Source organism: Bombus terrestris, chromosome 18, assembly GCF_910591885.1.
Source record: "Bombus terrestris chromosome 18, iyBomTerr1.2, whole genome shotgun sequence".
NCBI classification, from domain to species: domain Eukaryota; kingdom Metazoa; phylum Arthropoda; class Insecta; order Hymenoptera; family Apidae; genus Bombus; species Bombus terrestris.
Genome location: NC_063286.1, coordinates 4,079,787 through 4,101,256, shown reverse-complemented (window position 1 = coordinate 4,101,256; position 21,470 = coordinate 4,079,787). Strand labels below are relative to the sequence as shown.

Sequence of the window (21,470 nt, the reverse complement as noted above, 5' to 3'; positions counted from 1 at the left end):
GCAGTGTCAATCGCTCGCATTTGGCGGCGTGATGTTCGTCGGGATACCTACGTTACATTCGTATAATACGATTCAGTTTCGCTAGAGCTATCACGGGGTGAGGTTCGTGAAGTGTTTCTGAACATCTCTCTCTCGAAAAGTGCGTCGCACGTAAGTGCGAAGCGTGATATGAAATAGTGAATTGGATTGTGATTCAAATGGACAGGCGATACTAACCTCGCGTCATGGGATTGTGAAAGGAATCGAGAACGTATAAGAAGGTGGCAGGAAGTGGGAAAAGGGCCAGGGATACAACGCTCACGCCCGGTTGTCACGACGCCATGTTTCCCCGAAGTGGCCTACCGATGTCGAGTATCCCTTTGATGATACTCTGCTTTTTCGTACTTACCGTTGCCGGCCTTGACGAATCTGGTAAGCTGTAGAAATTATTTAAAAAACTGACTCGCGAACGATTTTAACGCGACGACAGCTTCTTCCGCTATTCTCGTCGATCGTCCACGAGAGGATACAATGACGAACATTTATAAGCAGTGTATCTACTATTTAGCGGATGCATGATGCACCGCTGTCATCGTAGTCCTCACGATTGTTATCCTTCGTAACAAATAGTTTTTAATATTTTTACCCTGAACAAATATCATGGCAATGATTTTAAGCTATGTTAAATGGATTGTTGGTTGTACAGGCGTGCATAAAATTGCATACCGTCATGCACGATTGATTAACAACATAAAAAGATATCGAATGTCATTGGCGTATCTTGATCGTTTCAATTATTTATCATTCGATACACTCTTGTCTTCTATCTTTTCTGTTTGTTATGTGAGCCGTGTTTATGCTGGAAGCTTCAATTTTCGTGATACATTGATTACTGAAAGATGCATAATACTTGTGAAAATACATAAAATATTGTGTACACGTATACTTCGGAATTGTAGAATTGAATGTGTTCAACTTTGAAAGATTTGTACATTAAAAGATATGAATTTATTAATAAAGACATATAATTTATTTGCATTCTATTCTTTTTTTTTTTTTTTTATAAATTAGAATTAAAAATAAAAGATATTAATCTATTTACGTTCGATTTTGTATATTAAAATGTCTATGCTACAATTGAAATTTGCTTACGGTATAATCAGCGGCATGTTATCGCTCGATCGATTACTATTTCATTTAACCACCTTGTTACACGTTACATATATACTATTGGAGTAAATAAAAATATTTTAATAGTACGGAATTCAAGTCGTAAAATGATTACATATGCGCACATCGCAATCGTGATTATAGATCTTAAATTATCATATTCAAGAGTAAATGTATTCATTAATGGAATTACCAGAATAATCAAAACGACCAACACTGTACGTAATTTTTCATAGAAATTTTGTGAATTTATGACAATTTATCTTTTGAGATTTTAGTGATTTTTTTGTAAAATACTTGGATAGAGACTTGTTTATTCCCTTGCATTATATATCTCTTCATATAATTCTTATTTTGATTTCTTTGGTACAAGTTTTATATTTTAATATTTTCTAATAAAATTTTAATTGTATTAATTTTTAATAAATAAAAGAAATATTAGTTACAAAATAGCTATCAAATCTTCTACCTTGTTAAAATATATACTGTGGAAATTCTTTTCTACAATTATTTCCTAATTCTCAAGCCGTTTCAATGTGGTATATCAAATACCTAAATGATACTTTTGTATTTATCAAGTTACATTTTTCGCGGAAAATATCTTCGGTTTGGTGTGGAAACGATTTTATAAAAATCGAAAGATCAAAAAATCAAAACCCATGTTATTTCATACATAATCAGAAGAGTAATTATTGGTTAAACACTTTGAACATTTAACTATAGTTTAACCTTACATTTAACTAACATTTAAATTTAAATTTAAATAAAAATAAAAATTTAAATAAAAATTAAAAACATTTTGTTTCATTCTTTTCTTTTCAATATAACGATTATATTTCGTCGCATAATATACATAATCTAATCGCGTAATATGGAATATAATCTAAAGATACTTGACATGAGAAAGCGCCATTATTGAGTTACTGATGCCATATCGATAATAACCGTTGAATTCATAAAATGAAGAATTTACGCGACATATACATATGCACATACTTCTTACACTTAGCATAAAAAAAGATGAGAACGCAATATAAGATAACATTATTTAAAATTCATGTTATTCTGGATTATAAAATAAGCAGTTTACATAATCATAGTCTTTATTATGTAAAAAATAAAAACATCCTAATTGCTTATTTACAAAACAACAAACATAAATCAGGAATAGTTTTGATCAATTGATAATTTATTATTATTTTATTAAAATTTTATACTTAATATTTACATTTTCTATGTTTGTGTATACCAGAAGGTTTAGTAGAATATATTATTTAATCTCAAGGCTCATAAAACATCATAACAGAAGTTTTAGTAAAATATACTTCAGATCTTTGGTAATTTGAGCTATTAAGACAAAACTTGGTCTGTTTGTATGACTCCGCTATTATGATTTTAATGAATTAATTAGCCAATTACTTGGTTCGTTCATATACTACTTGACTAAAAGTTCTTTAATTAGACACAATTGCAATTTTTCAAATAATATGAATGTTATCAGTTGGCTTGTCAATTTACCTTTGTTTATTACTATTATGTTTAAGTTAACAAAAATACCATGTTAATTTGACATATTTTCATTTGATTATATTGATATATTAGATTAATATTAGGTATAAAATAGAAACGTATTTATATTTTTATATATCCCTGTGCAGCTGTTGAAAAAATAGAAACCACCGAGTCAAAAAATGAGAATCCAGCAGTGTTAGAAATTACAGCATCTCAAGACTTAGAAGGTATAGAGGCTGGTAGTACTCCATCACTTATATGTAAACTCAATGTACCTGGTCAAATATGGTGGACCAGCAATGGAAAGAATCTTACCACTATTAAAGATTTTGATTCTGGAGGACGTTTAGATATTAAACAGGCTAGTAGAAATGATACAGGAGACTATAAGTGTATGGCACAAACTGCAGATGGAGAATTGTTAAAAAAGGATGTCCATATTAGAGTTATTGGTAAATATCAATTATTAATTAGCTATAATTTATTTATTAATATAAAATATAATTTGCAAAATTTATGTTTATATACTATTGTTCATATTCGTAATCACAAATTATTTTCATTTTAGAACCAGGTAGAATAACAGCTGGGGAAGATATTAGGGCAAAAGTGATGGAATCAGCTAACTTGACATGCCTCATGCATGGTTATCCATTATCTCAATTTACTTGGTTAAAAGGGAATGATTCAGAAAGTACCGACCACTGGAAGGATTTCACTACTATCACGCAAATAAACGAAACTCTCACTCTACTGACTTTAGAATTTAAGAGCTTAACTCGGAAAGATAACGGAACGTATATTTGCAAAGCACGCGATTACAGCGGTGAAATTAGCGCTTATAGACACCTCTTTGTGATTGATGTACCGAAAGTGAGCATCGACTTTATGAAAGCTGTTGGTGCTGGAAGTATATTCTTAAACTGGACTGTAAATGATGGCAACGAACCGATTAAAGAATATGTTATCCAACATATGAAAAACGGAACTAATCAATATCAATATTATTCTAAACAAATTGGAGGTGGTAATTCGAGTTATGTTTTAAGAGGTTTTGAAAGTGGTACAGCGTATCAGATTGGAATTAGCGCTACAAATACCGTGGGTACATCACACGTACAACTTGATCCACGTTGGATTACTACGCTTGAAAAAGGTATTGAAATAAGGAATAATTCTGATCGTGTATCTTCGTTTCCCGAATTACGAAATAATGGATCAATTCAATTTATTACAGATCCTATATTTGTGCCAAAAGTTTCCGTTAACGGAGTCACTGAAAATTCTATTACAATAGGATGGACAGTACCGCCACCGGATTTAAAAGAACACGTTCATTATTATAATCTAATGGTTACACATGGAGATCAGAAAAGAGAAGCAGTATATCCAGCGCAACCATTTACTGTCTACGCATTTGTCGATCTCGATCCCGATACAACGTATAAGTTTAAAATTGCCGCGTGTAGTGAATATACAAAGGAATGTGGAAACTGGAGCATTGAAGTGAATGGTACTACTTTAGATGGAGGTAAGATATTATTGAATTTGCAAACTCAGTATTTTCTAAATTTTAGAAATTTAAGATTAATCATATAATATTAATTTTAGTGGCCAGCCCTCCTCAGAATTTATCTGTTAATTGTCGATTCGATAATATAAGTAGCTCCAGTTTTATCTCTATTACATGGGATCATCCAGAGAAATCTAACGGCGTTATTACTCGTTATAATATACAATTAATCGGCATCGCCAGATTTAAAAATGGTATGGGTCGTTTAGATATTGATACTTGGGGACCACAGAATTGGAGCGTTAAAAAAAATAGCACGCATTTTAATCAAATACCGGCTAATACGAATTACACGGTTCGTGTGAACGGTGTAACTAGATCTCGTACACCAGGAAAGGATGCTGTGGGTAACTGTACCACGCCAATTACCATACCAGATAGAGATAGCTTAAACATGCGATCGTGGCGAAAAATCGAGAATCAGGGTAAACAATTGTTTAAGTTATATCTTCCACGTATCACAGAAAGAAATGGTCCTATATGTTGTTATAGAGTTTATTTAGTAAAATTAGCACCACGAAAGAGCGTCACTGATTTACCACCACCTGAAGAAATTAATGTGTATTCCTATCAATATGCCCATAATTCACCTTCCGGTGGTGCTTACGTTGCCGAAACATTTGATAGCGATCGATTGGTACCGGAGATTTTTCTTGGCGATGGCGAATCATTCAACAATAGTAGCATGTGCAACAAATGTATTGGACTTAGGCCAAAAGTCGCTCCACCAGTATTACATTTTGTTCCCGAAGTTTCAACAACCATCTCAGCACTTAATACAACACCTGCCACTACTACAACGACAGTAACATGGACTACAACTCCCGCTCCAACAACATCGTCAGCTACTACCCAAAAGATCGAAACAACCATTGCAAATCTAATAGACAATAATCATACAGAGACTATGGAAAGAAGAAAAAGAGAAAATATGGCTACCCAGAAAACAAAGGGTAATGATGGATCTTCTGAACTACCATTATTTACCGCACAAGATGGTTTCTTAGATGAAAACTCAAACTACACGGGTTTTATCGAAGTTATTGGTATGACTAATATATGTATAAATAAGCTTACGTATTTTACATTTAAAATGATTTATAATAATATACTTTCTTATAGTATTTGGAAATCAAGGTCAGCTTTTACCAGCCTATAGTAATTACTTTAATCCTCTTTATGGAGGGTTAGATCCCGTAGCCGTAGTGTCAGCGGAAGTGACCACACTCAGCGTAATTCTGCAAATTTCCATTGCTCTTATACTGATCATCATCATTCTTCTCATTGCACTTTGTGTATTGCACAGATATACAAAGCGTGCTCAACAGAGAGGAGAAGAAATTATAACTTTGAGAAATAGTTTCAGGTAAAAGAATATTTTATAATTATAGCCATTATATATTTTCACTAGAAAAAAATATGAGCTTAACATTTAATAAATATTTATATCTTGATAGGCATTTATGCAGGAGTCTTAGAGGTAGACATCAATTGGTAGCAGCAAGCCCTCCAGACATGCCTCCCATTCCTAAAGGTGAACTGCTCCAGGCATATCTCGAACGACATCGGGATTCTGATTATGGTTTTCAACACGAATTCGAATTGCTACCGGATAGATTCACAGATCGTACAACAAGAGCTTCGGAGGCACGTGAAAATCTATACAAAAATCGTTATCCAGATATAAAATGTTACGATCAGACTAGAGTAAGACTCGCACAAATGGATGGAATTTGCGGATCCGATTACATAAATGCGAACTTTGTGTTAGGGTACAAAGAACGTAAAAAATTTATATGCGCTCAAGGTCCAATGGAAAATACCGTTTGCGATTATTGGAGAATGATTTGGGAACAACATCTTGAGCTGATACTTATGTTAACGAATCTCGAAGAATACTCAAAAACGAAATGCGCAAAATACTGGCCAGACAAAGGTGAAACTAAAAATTTTGGCGACATCACTGTTGAACATGTTCGAGAAAGAGCTTACTCAGATTACGTTGTTCGTGAATTAAAAATGACACGATTAGGAGAACGAGATGCACGCACCATCGTTCAGTATCATTTCTTAGTTTGGAAAGATTTTATGGCACCAGAACATCCTCATGCGATACTAAGGTTTATCAAAAGAGTGAATGAAGCTTATTCGTTGGAAAAGGGGCCGATATTGGTACATTGCAGTGCAGGTGTCGGACGAACAGGAACATTAGTCGCATTAGATTCTTTGCTGCAACAACTTGCAGAAGAAGGTCAAGTTTCGATTTTCAATACAGTATGTGATCTAAGACATCAAAGAAACTTTTTAGTGCAATCGTTAAAACAGTATATTTTCACTTATCGTGCGTTAATGGAAATGGCACAATACGGGGATACGGAAATTCCAGCATCTCAGCTTAAAACTACAGTTACAAGATTAAGACAACGAGATAACGGTAAAGAAAAATGTAGAATGGAGGAAGAGTATGATGTAAGTAAGAAACTTGAATTTACATGACAAAATTATATTAGTTGATAAAAGTTATTTATTTTGCTTTTGTTACTTGTAGAAAATCAATTCTGTATTAGAAGACAGAAAATCATTTTCTGTTGGTGGAGGAGAAGAAAATAAGAGCAAGAATAGAAGTGAATTAATAATACCATATGACAGAAATCGAGTAATTCTTACACCCGTTCCAGGTAGAGAACATTCAACGTATATAAATGCATCATTTATTGAAGGCTATGACAATTCCGAGTCGTTTGTTATCACCCAAGATCCGTTGGACACTACGATAGCAGACTTCTGGCGAATGATTTCAGAACAATGCATCTCTACGATAGTAATGTTATCCGATGTAAGTACTCTTTCTTCTTTTTTCTAATTGTTGTAAGTTTTTATAAATTCTTAAAAGCTTCAAACTCCTTGCGTAAATATCGTACGTGGTACGCAACTTATATTTTATACATAATAAGTACAGTCGGACGAAAAACATTGTTGTGTCTCCGACTTCTTTCATAAGTACATATATTATATTGCATAAAGCCATATGCCAGATATGCCCTTTTAGAATATTATACAGATTATAATATAAACATTTATTTCAGTTAAATGAAGGTCCACGAAAATGTCCACGTTATTGGCCTGATGACGATGCAGCATACGATCACATAAGAGTTAGATATATTCAAAGCGAGAGCTGTCCATATTACACTCGCCGTGAATTCTGTGTTTCTAATACTAAAACTGACGAAAGCGTTGTTGTAACACAATACCAATATCATGGATGGCCAACGGTAGAGGGAGAAGTACCTGAAGTAACTCGTGGTCTCATTGAACTTGTAAACCAAACACTTACAAATGACACAGAATCAAGCGGCTCGCTAGTCGTACACTGCAGTTATGGATCCGATAGGAGTTCTATGTTCGTTGCTCTTAGTATATTGGTTCAACAACTAAGGACCGAAAAGCGCGTAGATATATTTACAACGACGAAGAAGTTACGATCGCAAAGACACGGCATGATTAGCACTTTTGTACGTAATTTGAATTTAATATTAAGCAATTACTTGTTTTAATATATAAAAAATATTTTATATTAATGCATATATTGATATTTTCAGGCACAATACGAATTTCTACATCGTGCTATCGTGAATTATTCAGATCTTCATAATTTGGCCGACGACGAACTAGCTTCTTAATATCATGGAATGTAACAATGGAACATCTCGGTAATGTTCGGTGAATATGTGCATAAAGACAATTCACGTACAAAAAATGTTTGAAAATGTACGAATGCTCAAAGAAACGTATATTGGGCCAACCAAAGAAATTACTAATATATTGGTGAAACGAATACATCATGAAGTTAGACTGAAATATGCATAAGCATAAGCAACTATCGATATTTGACAATTTTCATATTTTATGCACAGACTATCGAATTATGTGTATTAGACATTTATTCGTACTACAAGAAGTAAGCAGTAAACATTTCACATTGAAAAATTCGTAGGATTAAACTAAACATACGATTGGTTTGATACGATACAGAAATAAAATTAACCAATTATTGGTTAATCGTTAAAAAGTGTAATACAGTGAAAACGCTCGGTGGTATCACGTTCTTGACAACGTTGTGAATCAATCTCAATAATTTATTTTTATTGATGGAATCTAGAAAGAAAAACCTGAAATAGTGTAATTTTTGTGATTGAAAATGGGATACGAGGAAAGCATTGACGCAAAAAAGTAAGTGCGTTTTTATTAACAAATACGACTATTTGGTGGACTTATGAAAGAACTAAGCATATTTATAAGACGTACGAATATTCTGACAAGTGGACCATATAACTTACCAATCTAATATTTGATCGTGCGTTTATACCGTTAGAATGTTCAAGCTCAATGTGAAATGTAAAATACATTGCAACATTAAAATTATGTTTCACGAAAAATAAAAAACTTGTATGTATATCTTAAACATAACTTTTATGTTTTTTTAGCTCGTTATATTATAGATATATGTATATTCCTTTTCATACACGATCACATATAGATGGCATAGTTTATATGGATTAAAGCTGAATTAAGAACTGGGTTGTATTCTTCCAAACGTTTTTGCTGGCATGCGTTGTTAATCTACCGTTCGATGACAAGGAAAGATCAAACACTAATTTGATCTACCTTACAATTTACGATAATTAATGATACTACGCACGCACTGTGTGTTTATTAGTGCAGGATTATTTGTAACATAGGAGTCATATACAATATAAAACGTGCATACGCTAATTTTTCTTCTAAATAAAGACTGATCTTCTTATTCAGTTCGAAATTCGCGAAGAACGGCATGCAAAATTGCTGTGAATTGTAACACGAGGAGAAGAATCATTTTTTACTTTTTCATACATGAAATAATTAGGAATATATCTGTGTGTGTGGCATGTCCGCAAATGTGCTTTGTAAGTCACCGACGAAGTTTTACGCATAATTGGAAGGCTTACGCGGCACAATAGGAGTTAGGTTTTTACTTGAGAATGCTAAAGACATAGGTAGTTTTTACGCATCTAAAGAAAATTTATCAATTAAATTACTCGAATGACTGTGAAACGAACCTAATCTGAGAGGGTCCTCTTAATTCATAATTAATTAAAAAATAAAATCATTGGTAAGACATACTGGAATAAAATTGAATTTTTATATTAATAACAGGAACTACCTATAGCTGCTAGTGTTCTACCTCACAGTGGATAATGCTAAATATAAAAACAAGTCGATGAGATTACTATAAATAAGGAAAGAAAAAAAAATGGAATCATTGAAGTGAAAAAATTGCGAAATTATGCACTATATATGTTATTTCTTCGCACGCTCGTTTTTTTCTAGTCAAGTTTTTAACTCCGACACGTGCGCTGCTAAGCCATTCATTTATGGCAGGGGACAATCACATTTTAAATTCTTGATTTACATCGCATCGATCGGCAGGATTTATTTTTCTTTCCTTTCCTTCGTGTCAGTTTCATTCCATTCGCGTGCATACAATGCATGTCCCTACTCGATGTATATGTGTGTATAACCTACTCATTAACTGAGAAGCAATTAGTTGCTAGTTTGCGCTTCGATTATGTTGTAATTGATAGAGATCTAAGAGACCATTATGTTCCGCCTGGAATTCACAATCGCTACTATCACTACTGTTGCTTTATTGCATTAACAAACGGTGTGACGTATTTGTTTTTATACTCAGACAGACTTATGCATAAGAGTATTTACGAAGGTGCAAAGTGTCTACGAATTTCCACCTAGTCCCATTTTTTACACAATGTAACATCGTTAATGATATTTATCTTTTTCTCGTGAGTTTTGTGTAATTAATTTATTACAAATCATTTGATTAGGCATGATATTTCTAAGATATAAAATATTTAAAGATATTCTATACCATTTTGTATGTATTATTTATATACATGTTTACATCAATATTTTATATATACTTTACAAATGATGGGATTTGTACACTTTTCTAACCTTCATTATAACTTTATAAGAACTTTTATTTTGTTCGACAACTCAATACTCCTTATATCCTTTATATATCTTTTTATACATGCCTTTTTTGGTCAGTGCAAAAAGAATATTGTATGGTGGAAATTCTTAAACATTTTGTATAGTAGCTGTAGTCTAGAATGATTTTTATATTGAAATATAATGGAAAGATTTTTTTTAAAGGCAAATCAACACGCACAGTATGCATGTAAAAATATAATCTCATGGACTTTTGATATTTTTTAATGTAAAATTTACAAGCTCAGCGTCTCACTTGTAATGAATATAACTCTTTTAATTTATATTACGTTAATATCAGTGAGAAAATAAGTAATGTTCATATAATGTTCATTTATTTATAGGATATTTATAAGATCTGCGATATATATATATATTATATTATATATATTATACATATATATTATATATATATATATAATGATTAATTGCGTTTCTATTATTTAATAAGAATTTTGCGCAGAATTAGCAATTGTTTTCAACTTTTATTGCATTAAACTAAAACGCACTTTATGTGCACGCGAAAATGCGTAATTTAGGACAGTAATAACAGTAATAACATTGTTAATATTTGATACAATATATAATTGCAAAATTGTAATGACAATTTCGTAATTAGTTACATGTATGTTCTTATTACATATTTTCACCTCATGTGTAAAAAAAACATCGACATTTTTACAGCCAGTGTATGAATTAGAAGCATTAAAAGCATTGTTGTAAATTAATGTATACAATTTTTTATTTTTATCATAACAAAGATACTGATACAGTCCAATAAGAAAAAGAAGGATATGTTTCGGCCGAATAGTAAGTGTATTACAATCTTTTAACTTCTTATTTTGTAAAATGCGCATAAGAAAAATGCAATGTATTATAATACAGATATACCTTAGATATAAGTTAAAGTTAACGGCAGCTGCACAGCTTGCCATTTCCTCTCAAAAGGTATATCTTGATAATGACGCGCATTATTAATTACATCAGGCTGTGTGTTGATATGTTAGTTCTTTATTTAAATCAAACTAGATGCGGTCGATTGGAGTTAAATTGGTTATCGACTTTCATTCATGGCTCTATGTAATTGGCTAGGAACATGTAGCGTGATTAATGATACACCGTGCCCTATAGGAACGTGTGCGTGAGGTTTGTTGGTATGATTAGGCAGTACGTGTAAGAAAAAGAGGAGACGGCGGTCTTTTTTGTGGATAATATATAATTCATGTAGGATATATATTAAATATTCTCCTGTGTCCAGACAAAGGTGATTGACCAACTATGTGTCAACTTACGCGTTAAAGATGCCATTCATGATAAATTCACTCTATTATCCGAATGAAATAACTGTGTTAAGTAATAGTACTCGAATCAGCTAGCGTAGATCTTTGTACATTGTGCTATTGCCATAGCAGTGAAGTATGATATATTGTGAATATGATTGTGCTGCACTTGACAAATATCTTTAAAATATTGGAATTAAAATAAAATCTTTGAAGGAAATACCTTTGATTCGATGCAAACCAATTAAAAATTTTTCTGTTGCTATTACAGCACAGATGTCAATTGTAGCAGCACAAGCTTATTACAATTAAAAGGAAGGGAGAAGACTTTTACAAAGCACAATAAAAAGAACTATTTTGCTTGGAGATCAAAGTGCTTGAAGCAAAAGCTTTTTTACAATTTTGGTACATAAACTGAAATTTGCAATGATACCAAGTAAGATAATTGTCAAAGGCATTTTCTATGCTTATACTTCATTTTTTCATTGTGATTTATTCATTGCTTGTGTTTGACGATTCACTAAAGTACATTGAGAAAGCTTCTTAAATATGCAATGTACTGGCAAAGTATTGCCTTAGTAACAAGGGTATACTGACAGACTTTGGATTTTAAATTGAAACAGGATAACTTTAAGATCTGTTTTTTTTCTATACATCTTTATACTTTCTTAATACGTGCACGAGCAATGTACTATCTATTCGATATACATAAATCCAATGGCACCTACTAACGTTCCTGTGATATTCTATGCGACTGATGAGTTTAAGATGTGATGAATCACAATCCTTTTTGTACAACTGGCAATAGAAATTAGTTTCTATAGCATCAATCTTGTACTTTTATAACTTGTAATTTCGACTTACTTTTATCTAATTTTTCAATGAACTTCCGACGACATTTTACATTTGATACGGATATACATATTTGAATTTTTTTTTAAATACTTTTTACCGACTCGCTGTTAAGATGAAAGTAATCTAACAATTAAAATGTTACGCGTTTTGCGGATAATCCAGATGCCACGAAACAAGGCGATCGATCGTAATTAAATGGAACTTACTGATCTTCTTTCTTTTTTTTTTTTATACAATCATTCGATGTAGCATCAGTTCAACTTGCGTTCAAATATTTGCATGATGTAAAAATATCGGTATCTTACAGCTAATGGTCCGACACGATGTGTATGGAATAATCTTTCATTGTAAATAGCTGGTGAAATTACAAAAACTGCGTAGTGATTTTTTCGAAACTATGTAATACTCGAAGCAAAAAGACGTTACATCTGAGTATTAAGCTTATATATATAGGGTATTTAAAAAATATACATATGTCGAATTAATGATTTTGTCCAATATGTATTCATTAATGGATCAAGACACATCACCCTATATATGTATACTTCGTTTTATATTTCCGATTATTTTCTCTCGTTATAAAATCTTAATGGCGGAGGAAATATCGTAGACAGATAATACAAAAAAGTATTATCAAAAGTATTCTTTATAATTAGGTATTATTGTTGCAATCTTTGCGTCGAGATTTTAACGAGGTACTGCTTATTCTGTAAACATAGCAATAAAATATTTTACACGATCTAATTCATTAGCGACATGTATAGACATATTGTTAAATTTGATTTTCTTCGATGCGTAGCTTATATCGAACTCTGTAATTTTTATTTATTCAATGACTGTACCGTCAAGTAGAGGATTCTGATAATTAAGGATAAGTATACTTGCGACGTTCGTTTAAAAATATCGTGCTGCCATGTACAAATACATATATATAAGTTTCCGCTCGAATTGTGTACGTAAAGATGTGCTATGAATCGTCGTTGTTTCATTTTTAGTATACAGTATAGCGTACGTTTATGTTCATCTACTTACACGACTAGCAATTAATTCTCAGAGCGATCTGTAATGTACATTCAATATGTACGCCTTTCTTTATGTTAATCTAAGCTTACTATAAAATTACATTTACAACTTTTTGTATACCGATACTCAATTTAAATGATAAGGGTAGAAGCAAGAAAAGAAAAAGAAAAAACCTATCTCGGCCTATTTTTAGCGAAATTACTAGCGATATAATCTCCATCGTTGTTTATAATAATCGCACAAACAATTCTCAGAAATGAATGCAAATTATTAATTAATCAATTCGTGATCTAAATTCAATGTGCGAACGAGCTGAAACCAGATCCTTTCAAAGAATAGTCTTTCATCGTAGAATCGTATACCGTGATTCTGAAAAAAAACGTAAATCTTTATCGAGTATCACTTTCAATCAACTTGGGCACTAATCTTTTGTAACGGTATTCTTTCGTTCTGTATATAACGTATCCTTTTAAGGCATATTTTTAACTAACCACGGTTAAGTTCACCGTCAAATATCAGAAATTATAATACACGAACGGCTCTTTAAATTTTCGTGTTCGATATTGAACGGTGCTGAACAGCCGGAACTGATGCGCGTAGTAACCGTAACTGCGCGCGCACGTGAACAAACTACGTGACAAAGTTCAAGTCGATTTAGCGGCAATCGACATTCCGTCTATAATTGACGGGTGTAAGACCACGTGCAAATAAGCTACTCGATATTGTTGAGATTTCGTAGCGGTAACTCTGTGTGCGATTCTCAGTAACATTATATTTTTAACTCTGTCTTTGCAATCCATATAACTGCGAATATGGTTCTTCTATAGTAGAGGAACGCGCGCTGCGAATATTCATTTGCATAGAAAAAAAGAGTTAAATAAAACTGTAACTTTCAACATTGAAGAAATTAACATATATATACCATTAACGGATTGCTTCCGAATTCTTCCGAACAGAGTCAAAACAATAACTACAGAACGTAATATAATTGAATAAATCATTACTATAATTGGCGTTTGTATGGTTTATTACATGCGTGCCGATTATGGTCGGCATTCGTATCCACAGGTCCTCGCATGGATGCTGATTAAAGCCAACGTTAGAAATGAAAGAATTAATAGAATATTAATTATTAATATGATGATTAATAATTAATTATAGAAATAATAACGTACACCTATGTGCATTGCATTATTAAAAATATATATACATAATTGAATCTTAACAATAACTTTGTACACTGCTGCGTAATCGCAATGACATCGCAGTGGCTCGTCTCCACCAGGTCTAATTCACAAGAAAAGAACAGTTTCTGTGCTTCATATATTTCGTAAAGAAAAATGTAAACGCTCTAAAAAGAGGGCCTACCACCGTCGTCTCCAATCCGGTTCGTTGACCCATAATAAGTAGAATCTTTTTTTTGTAAATGAAACCGTGTAAGAGAAATAAAATTGAAATTCATCCGCGTATTGTATTAGCGCATTATGTTCGTATGTAATGGAGGATTAAAAGTTAAATTACGTATAGCTTTAGATTTTGTATGATATTCACTTTATAAGAGGGAGGTTATGCTAAAGATATATGTTATATATATTATATCTATGAAATACGTGTAACGACAATTGATCGTTCGTCGATAATTGACGAACCATAAAAATGATGTAGCGGCGCTGATTATCGAATCATCTTTTTGTGTGAAAAGAAGAAAAAATTGTAAAGCGATATCGGTAACGGTGTACTCGATGTGAAAGAAAATACATGACACAATAACGAACTATACGAGCAATTTTCGTTTTCCTTTCCTCCCCCTTCTTTTACTAACATAACAGGACATGAAACATTACGGTACATTCTTTTAACATTCGTCCAACGAAAATCTAAAACTACTTTTATATAAATTCATATAAAAATTATATATCATATCATATAAAAATATGATGTTTAATTATTATTTTCTATCTATTCGCGGATCTAGTAATTTTCAATTCAACAACTACAATTTTACAAATATCATTAGTATTTGTATACATAACTATTTAATCGTTTTTATTGTAATATTATCGATATTTATCATTATAGGAAATTAGAGCAATTTAATTTTGTAACGAAAAGTATATAATGTAGAAAGTGGGAAATATCAGTATTGTAATCTAGACGAGTAATTACGGCGGACGAATATAATTAAAGAAAATCATTGGTTACCATCTAACGGCTCCTCGCAGGTCCACTCAGTGAACCGCAATTCCTTCATCGTTTATTGTACACGGTCTACATCGAGAACTTACACTATGATTTGCATAATAAACTAATGACAATTATAATCACGACATAGATTTTATACGAGCAGGATGTTATAAACTATATCTTCTAGGAAATTATTATCCCATTATTATATTGTCCCATATACATTATTACCATCTCATATGGCGTTTTTAGAATAAATCAAATATTAAAACAACTTTCTCTATTAAAATACTAATACCGATATACCAATTGTCTCTCGCTTAAAATAAAAAGTATTACCACAACTGAGGAAATATATATCTATTATGTATACGATTCTCGCTTTTGCCTGTGTTTAGGCATCCATGCAAGTTTCCTTTTAACGAACTACAGAATGAAACAATCTTATGTAGTTAGTAGAACAAAAGAAAACCAGTTTTCTGGCACAACATTTCGATTATAATCTAACTTCATTTACCTTGATGGCATCCTACGATCTGCGTCAAAAAGCAAAAGACTCCAGATCACGATTGCACTTAATCTTGTCGCTTGTTTCCTCTGAACTGGTTTACTGTACTGTTCCCATTTTTCTTACGAGTCACTTAATAATCACTCGTGTTGCCCAATTTCTGCGCAAGACATGGACAAACCGATAAGAATACGAAACGAACGGTAAGATGATATTGTCAAACACACGTTGAAATCTCCAAAGTATTACGTACATGTGTATTCGAAAACTTGATCATAGGGTTTTCGTCAAATATGTATGTGGTTTCGAGTACATCCGTTATATTCTATCACACGCTATGGAATCACCAATCTTAAAAGAATAAAATGTTTCGTGACAGTATAATAGAAATGAACATATTTCAAACATCATTCTTATATTTCTACACCGATAAAATTTTCTATTACTTTGCATTGTAGTAATAGGTAATTGAATAATTGTACCTACGCCAATGATGAGTTTATTAATTAAAAAGAATTATTTAGTAAAAATGATATCTCATTAACTTTTACCTATTATATTTCTAATATGTATTTTAAAAATAGTAGATAAAAAGTAATATAAATTATTAATTATAAATATTGTAATGTTTCTCAGAAATAAGATTATATAAATATAATCATTGCTTAAAACTACGTTAGTAATCGCAGAATTGATTATAACCCAATAACCGGAAACCCACTAAAAAAAATGTTAACTCTAAACATGCATTTAACATACAGTAAGTTTGTACATCTCTTAGTGGATGTTCTGATACGTAGAACCATGAATTCCTCGAATACCTGGTGGGGAACGAGTTGGCCGAGGATATTCGTGCAGTCCATCCTTGCTAGTACAATTGCGAACATACTGACCGCGAGTGTTTGTTACGCACATCCATAACATGGTATTTCCATTACGAGCGTGAACCTAAAAAAGGAAAAATCATTGTGTAATCGGAAATTCAATGAACACAAGAGAGTAACGAATCGCTGGCGATTAATTGCTGGTGAAGTTACGATAATAAGGTACAACGATACGCAACATAGCTCGCTAAGCAGAAAATTAATATTACAGCAATAACGTGAAGATCGTTAATTATTATAGAACCAATGTGATACCAGTAAAAATGCATGTTATTTCGTTTTAATTAAATCTTATGGATAATTGAAAACATCCCACTATAAAAATATGGAAAAATGATTAACAAAGAAAAACACTTCTATAGTTAATCAACAGATATGTTTCATATAGAATAAAAAAAAAGTATATATTTATACGTCAAATGAATACATCGAAAAGGATGAAGTTAATTTATCTTGCTTTAGTATTTTTAAACTCTGTTAGGAACGTTAGAATGAACGATGAATCCAGCGGAGAATATCTTCAAAAGGCAATGTTCCAACTTCAAGAATTCAATGTTCCCTCCCCTACTAACATTTATGACAGGATGTCGTCAAATAACGGTTATAAAAATGTAATCTATATGAACGAAAATCGACAAAATTATCAGGTTCAAAAGATTAATATGAATACGCAGCGAAATACGCAAAAATACCAAAACCATAGCTTCCAACATCATAATACTATACTTAATGAAAAGGTTGATTTATATCCAACTGATTTAAGTTTTTCACAATATCACGAGGTAAATAAATGACATTTTTATTCATACATTTTAAATAAATATTTTATTATTTTTGTTTCATATAATTTGTTATATATCTAAAGAGTTCCAAAAAGAGCTATTAAGAAATTACCTTTGATTTTCCAGCCTCACATTCCGATCGTTACCAAAGTAAAAGATCCAGAAGTACTTGGATTTACAAGGGCAGAATTGGCAGCCATGTATAAAAGCGCATTAGAAAAGGGATCGACGATCAGTTTATCTTCATTAACCAATGCACTCTCTTCCGGCGAGGTACCTCAGATTACACAAACTCACGTGGAATTTCCGATTAAGCAGCCCCTCTATCAATATTACTTCTTTCCGCTAAAAACTTTTATGTCAGAATTTAAAAAAGATCGCGGTTATAAAACGATTGTAAGTACATATTCTAATTTGAAATTGAAGAAAATTCGTCTAATTTAGAAAAAAAGAAATGAAAATTATTATTTTAATCTTCTCATTATTACGTTCCTGTCATTTTTTGTAGCCTGCCCATGCATATGACAAGACAGAAGCTGCACAAACTACTCAAACGCAGTTATCGAATCCTATCTTTGTAGCCATAAGTACTTTTGTCACTATGGCAATTGTATTCATGATGAGTGTTTTATTCTTGCCAAAGATTACTCAACTCGATATATTTCCAGCGCGAAGTATTCAAGATGATTTCTTTTATTTAACGAACATAGTTACAAACGCCATTGAACGTTATAATTTGTTGGAGAAATTTAGAGATCATCATGTAAATACTATCAGGTAGTTAATAATATAACGAGATAAATAATGTATATATCTAGGTAAATTTTATAATTAACATAGGGAAAAGAAATGCAAACGATTTTATAGATTATAACTTGGATTAAAATGTATAAGGCTGATGTAAGGCCGAAATAAAATTAGATAATTTGTCAAAATATATTCATAACATCTATTTAATTACATCATTTGTCACTATAGTTAGATAAATTTTAACAAAAACAACAGTGAGCTAAACAAAACAATTCTTATTTAATAACAGTATATAGTATTTCTAAATTTTGTTCTTTAAAAAATGTAATGTTTTACAATTCCTTTTTTGTACATAAATATGTATTAATAAAATTGTATGAAATTGTACAACTAGAGATATGCTCCAAATAATACAACATTAAACGATACTAGAAACATCTACAAGTATTGTGCATTGTGTATTTTTATAATCCTAGTTATGGTAGAGAAAATAGGGATAAATTATCTTCTGTGATCTATTTGGGGAATGTATATGTATCTGTGATTACATTCAAGAACTATCTAAATTTATAATAAAGAAGTTAGGTACTTTTCAAACTTTGCTACATGTACTTCTATGTCTTGTAAAACTATACTTGCTTATATTTTACGACCTGTACAATATGACGTATATAAAGGAAGGCACACTTTGGAATAATACCTGTAAGCTCATTATTCACTTTACATGCTATCTATTCTTTTGTAATCAGTCTGTCCGATTGGCAGTGGAAAGAGATGCTTGTTCTGCAGCTTTCCGTTTTAATACTTGACGTTGATGTTCGTATTCGAAATCTTCTTCGGTTATATTTAATTTTCGAATCTGCGATATTGCATTTATTTAACAAAATGTACTTGTTTTCAAGAAACGAGACACGAAAATTAAGTATTCTACCTGATAAACTAAAGCTTCTTCTTCCATAATATGCTGAGGAGGATTTCTTAATACTTGAAGCGTTTCATAAACTGTCGGACAGCGCTTAGTAAGAGATGTGCGTCCTAAGCTGCCTTTTAACAAAACTAGTCCAACTTTAAAGATAATTTTAACACCTTCACAAAGGAACATATCCCACACTCGTAGAATACTTTCCCATGGCAGTGTTCGCGTGTAAACACATAAGAACCATTCGGTCATATATAAGATTGGTTCCATCTTTTGTTTTTTCTGAGAAATTAACGGCAATAATTAATTCTCATTTAAATGCGGATTTTAATTAATTAATACTAACCAAATGTTTGTAAGCAATGGGGGACACTCTTTTCAAAAGAGCAAATAAAATATCTCCATCGCGTAATAATGTTTCCATTCCTTGACTATAATATCCAATTAAATACTTGTCACATATTGCAACAAGGCACCAAAATGCTTGTACTGCTGGCATATGCATCAGTAAAAATGCAGCAATAGGTGCTTGAGCTTGACAATAACCAACTTTACTATTTAAAATAGAATAAGCTTTCAATACTTTGAACAGTTCCTCCTGTCCAGGAGCTTCTCCAATAAACATTATATGATGTGGAAATTGACGATGAAGATCTTTTTTGATATCATCTATATATTTTGGATCACCAGATCGCTCTACCAACTCTTCAAATAAATTTGGGTTTGTATCCATTAGCAATTGTCCTCCACAAAGATTTAGCCATGCACGAAGTCTTACTGAAGGTGGAATACCCTTTCTACATCTTTCTCTAACTTTACGGTAATTTGTATTCATGAAATAACTCCAATTGTTTAACATCTGTATCCATTTTCGTTCCCTTCTAAGCATTACCTCTGGTGGTAATCCTTGTTTAACAAGGCTAGTATTTTACATATAAATATTAGTATATAAATGTACATTTTGCCATCATAACTGTTACATCAATATATAATTATTATATTACCTGTCAGAGCTACAATTGGAATCTTGAAGGAAACCATGTCGATCAATTTTAGAACCTTCAAACTTATCACTCTCTGTCTCTGCATCCCCATTATATGATCCTGAGGACGCCATAGCATTTTTCTAATTGTCTAGAATAAAATATAAAATTTTTATAATATATATATATATATTTACTGTACTACTTCCTTGGAAAAATAATATTCTGATAAAAAAAGTTTTGTTTATTATATTGGACACCGTTTAAGTATTTTTACTATCAAGGTCATATCAATATAAATTTTAATTCTAAAAATAATAAATAACAATAAAAAATAATCATACTAAGAATCTAACAATTTTCAAATTTACTATGAACATGTTACCAAGTATTCTGACGTTTTATAAACTATGTATTTTATATCTATCTCGATTACATTGACAACATTTTTACACAAAACAAACGTTAATCGACGCACTTTATGATTACAAATTTGTTTCACTTACAACATTAAAACGGAATAAAGAAGAGAATATCTGAACGCGTTTTATAATTGACAGTTGACAGATACATGCCAATAAATTTCGAACAAATAATACGATAACAAGATCATAATTTAAGATATCAATACTTCATATGTCGCACGATAAGGCACTGTTTTATAACGCCCAAAAAGTTCGTGCAACGAATTACAATCATTTGTACGTGTCAAAGTATCTTGTCTCAGCTTGATAACTAACATAAACGCGTTACTGTATACATATTCACACAATTATTTACTTTCACATTATCACATTAACAATGAGTGGGCACACCGTGTGAATTAACATTAGACTTACCATCGATGATCCGCAAAAATCTGATTTATGAAATTCCAAAAGAATATACTATGCACTGCTTTAGAGTACCGATATTTTGCTTTTATCACACGCGTCAATTATAATAAATATATGAATTTAAATTAATTGATATATTACAACAAAATGTAGCGGAGATTTTTATCTCGAAATGGAACTACCA

The 21,470-nt window shown here is 31.7% G+C and overlaps 3 protein-coding genes and 1 long non-coding RNA gene across 7 annotated transcripts; 2 read left to right on the top strand and 2 right to left on the bottom strand.

Annotated features, from left to right (window-relative positions):
* The first annotated feature begins 58 nt into the window (after nt 1-58).
* LOC100646759 (tyrosine-protein phosphatase 69D) lies at nt 59-15,219 on the top strand. Its single transcript, XM_003402098.4, has 10 exons — nt 59-411; nt 2,808-3,113; nt 3,230-3,817; nt 3,899-4,192; nt 4,273-5,280; nt 5,357-5,600; nt 5,692-6,703; nt 6,783-7,070; nt 7,321-7,749; nt 7,837-15,219. The coding sequence occupies exons 1-10, from the start codon at nt 321-323 to the stop codon at nt 7,915-7,917; spliced, it is 4,341 nt and encodes a 1,446-aa protein (XP_003402146.1). The 5' UTR covers nt 59-320; the 3' UTR covers nt 7,918-15,219.
* Nucleotides 15,220-15,638: 419 nt separating this feature from the next.
* On the bottom strand, nt 15,639-17,080 carry LOC105666700. 2 transcript variants are annotated; one of them, XR_001099525.3, is made up of 4 exons: nt 16,954-17,080; nt 16,386-16,483; nt 16,142-16,292; nt 15,639-16,050 (listed from the first exon to the last, which is right to left on the bottom strand). It is a non-coding gene; the product is annotated as an uncharacterized LOC105666700 (long non-coding RNA). The 2 variants fall into 2 exon arrangements; XR_001099524.3 differs by having other exon boundaries at nt 16,892-17,023.
* LOC100646639 lies at nt 17,044-18,737 on the top strand. 2 transcript variants are annotated; one of them, XM_048414101.1, is made up of 4 exons: nt 17,044-17,178; nt 17,258-17,798; nt 17,925-18,194; nt 18,307-18,737. In XM_048414101.1, exons 2-4 carry the CDS (start codon nt 17,436-17,438, stop codon nt 18,577-18,579), a joined length of 906 nt encoding a protein of 301 aa, XP_048270058.1. In that variant the 5' UTR covers nt 17,044-17,178; nt 17,258-17,435; the 3' UTR covers nt 18,580-18,737. The 2 variants fall into 2 exon arrangements, with proteins under 2 accessions (XP_048270058.1, XP_048270059.1); XM_048414102.1 differs by having other exon boundaries at nt 17,094-17,178; nt 17,498-17,798.
* Nucleotides 18,711-21,456, bottom strand: LOC100646443 (TBC1 domain family member 10A). Of its 2 annotated transcripts, none has more exons than XM_003402096.4 (5): nt 21,290-21,456; nt 20,472-20,601; nt 19,814-20,387; nt 19,480-19,749; nt 18,711-19,407 (listed from the first exon to the last, which is right to left on the bottom strand). In XM_003402096.4, the coding sequence occupies exons 2-5, from the start codon at nt 20,582-20,584 to the stop codon at nt 19,294-19,296; spliced, it is 1,071 nt and encodes a 356-aa protein (XP_003402144.1). In that variant the 5' UTR covers nt 20,585-20,601; nt 21,290-21,456; the 3' UTR covers nt 18,711-19,293. The 2 variants fall into 2 exon arrangements, with proteins under 2 accessions (XP_003402144.1, XP_003402143.1); XM_003402095.4 differs by lacking the exon at nt 21,290-21,456 and adding an exon at nt 20,957-21,174.
* Nucleotides 21,457-21,470: the final 14 nt, after the last annotated feature.

Coding starts and splice junctions, on each gene's coding strand:
- LOC100646759 (XM_003402098.4), top strand. CDS start 321: ATGTTTCCCCGAAGTGGCCTACCGATGTCGAGTATCCCTTTGATGATA. Junction 3,114..3,229: donor TGTCCATATTAGAGTTATTG/GTAAATATCAAT, acceptor TTTTCATTTTAG/AACCAGGTAGAATAACAGCT. Junction 3,818..3,898: donor GATTACTACGCTTGAAAAAG/GTATTGAAATAA, acceptor AATTTATTACAG/ATCCTATATTTGTGCCAAAA.
- LOC100646639 (XM_048414101.1), top strand. CDS start 17,436: ATGAATACATCGAAAAGGATGAAGTTAATTTATCTTGCTTTAGTATTT. Junction 17,799..17,924: donor GTTTTTCACAATATCACGAG/GTAAATAAATGA, acceptor TTGATTTTCCAG/CCTCACATTCCGATCGTTAC. Junction 18,195..18,306: donor ATCGCGGTTATAAAACGATT/GTAAGTACATAT, acceptor CATTTTTTGTAG/CCTGCCCATGCATATGACAA.
- LOC100646443 (XM_003402096.4), bottom strand. CDS start 20,584: ATGGCGTCCTCAGGATCATATAATGGGGATGCAGAGACAGAGAGTGAT. Junction 20,388..20,471: donor TCCAATTGTAGCTCTGACAG/GTAATATAATAA, acceptor GTAAAATACTAG/CCTTGTTAAACAAGGATTAC. Junction 19,408..19,479: donor AAGAAGCTTTAGTTTATCAG/GTAGAATACTTA, acceptor GCAATATCGCAG/ATTCGAAAATTAAATATAAC.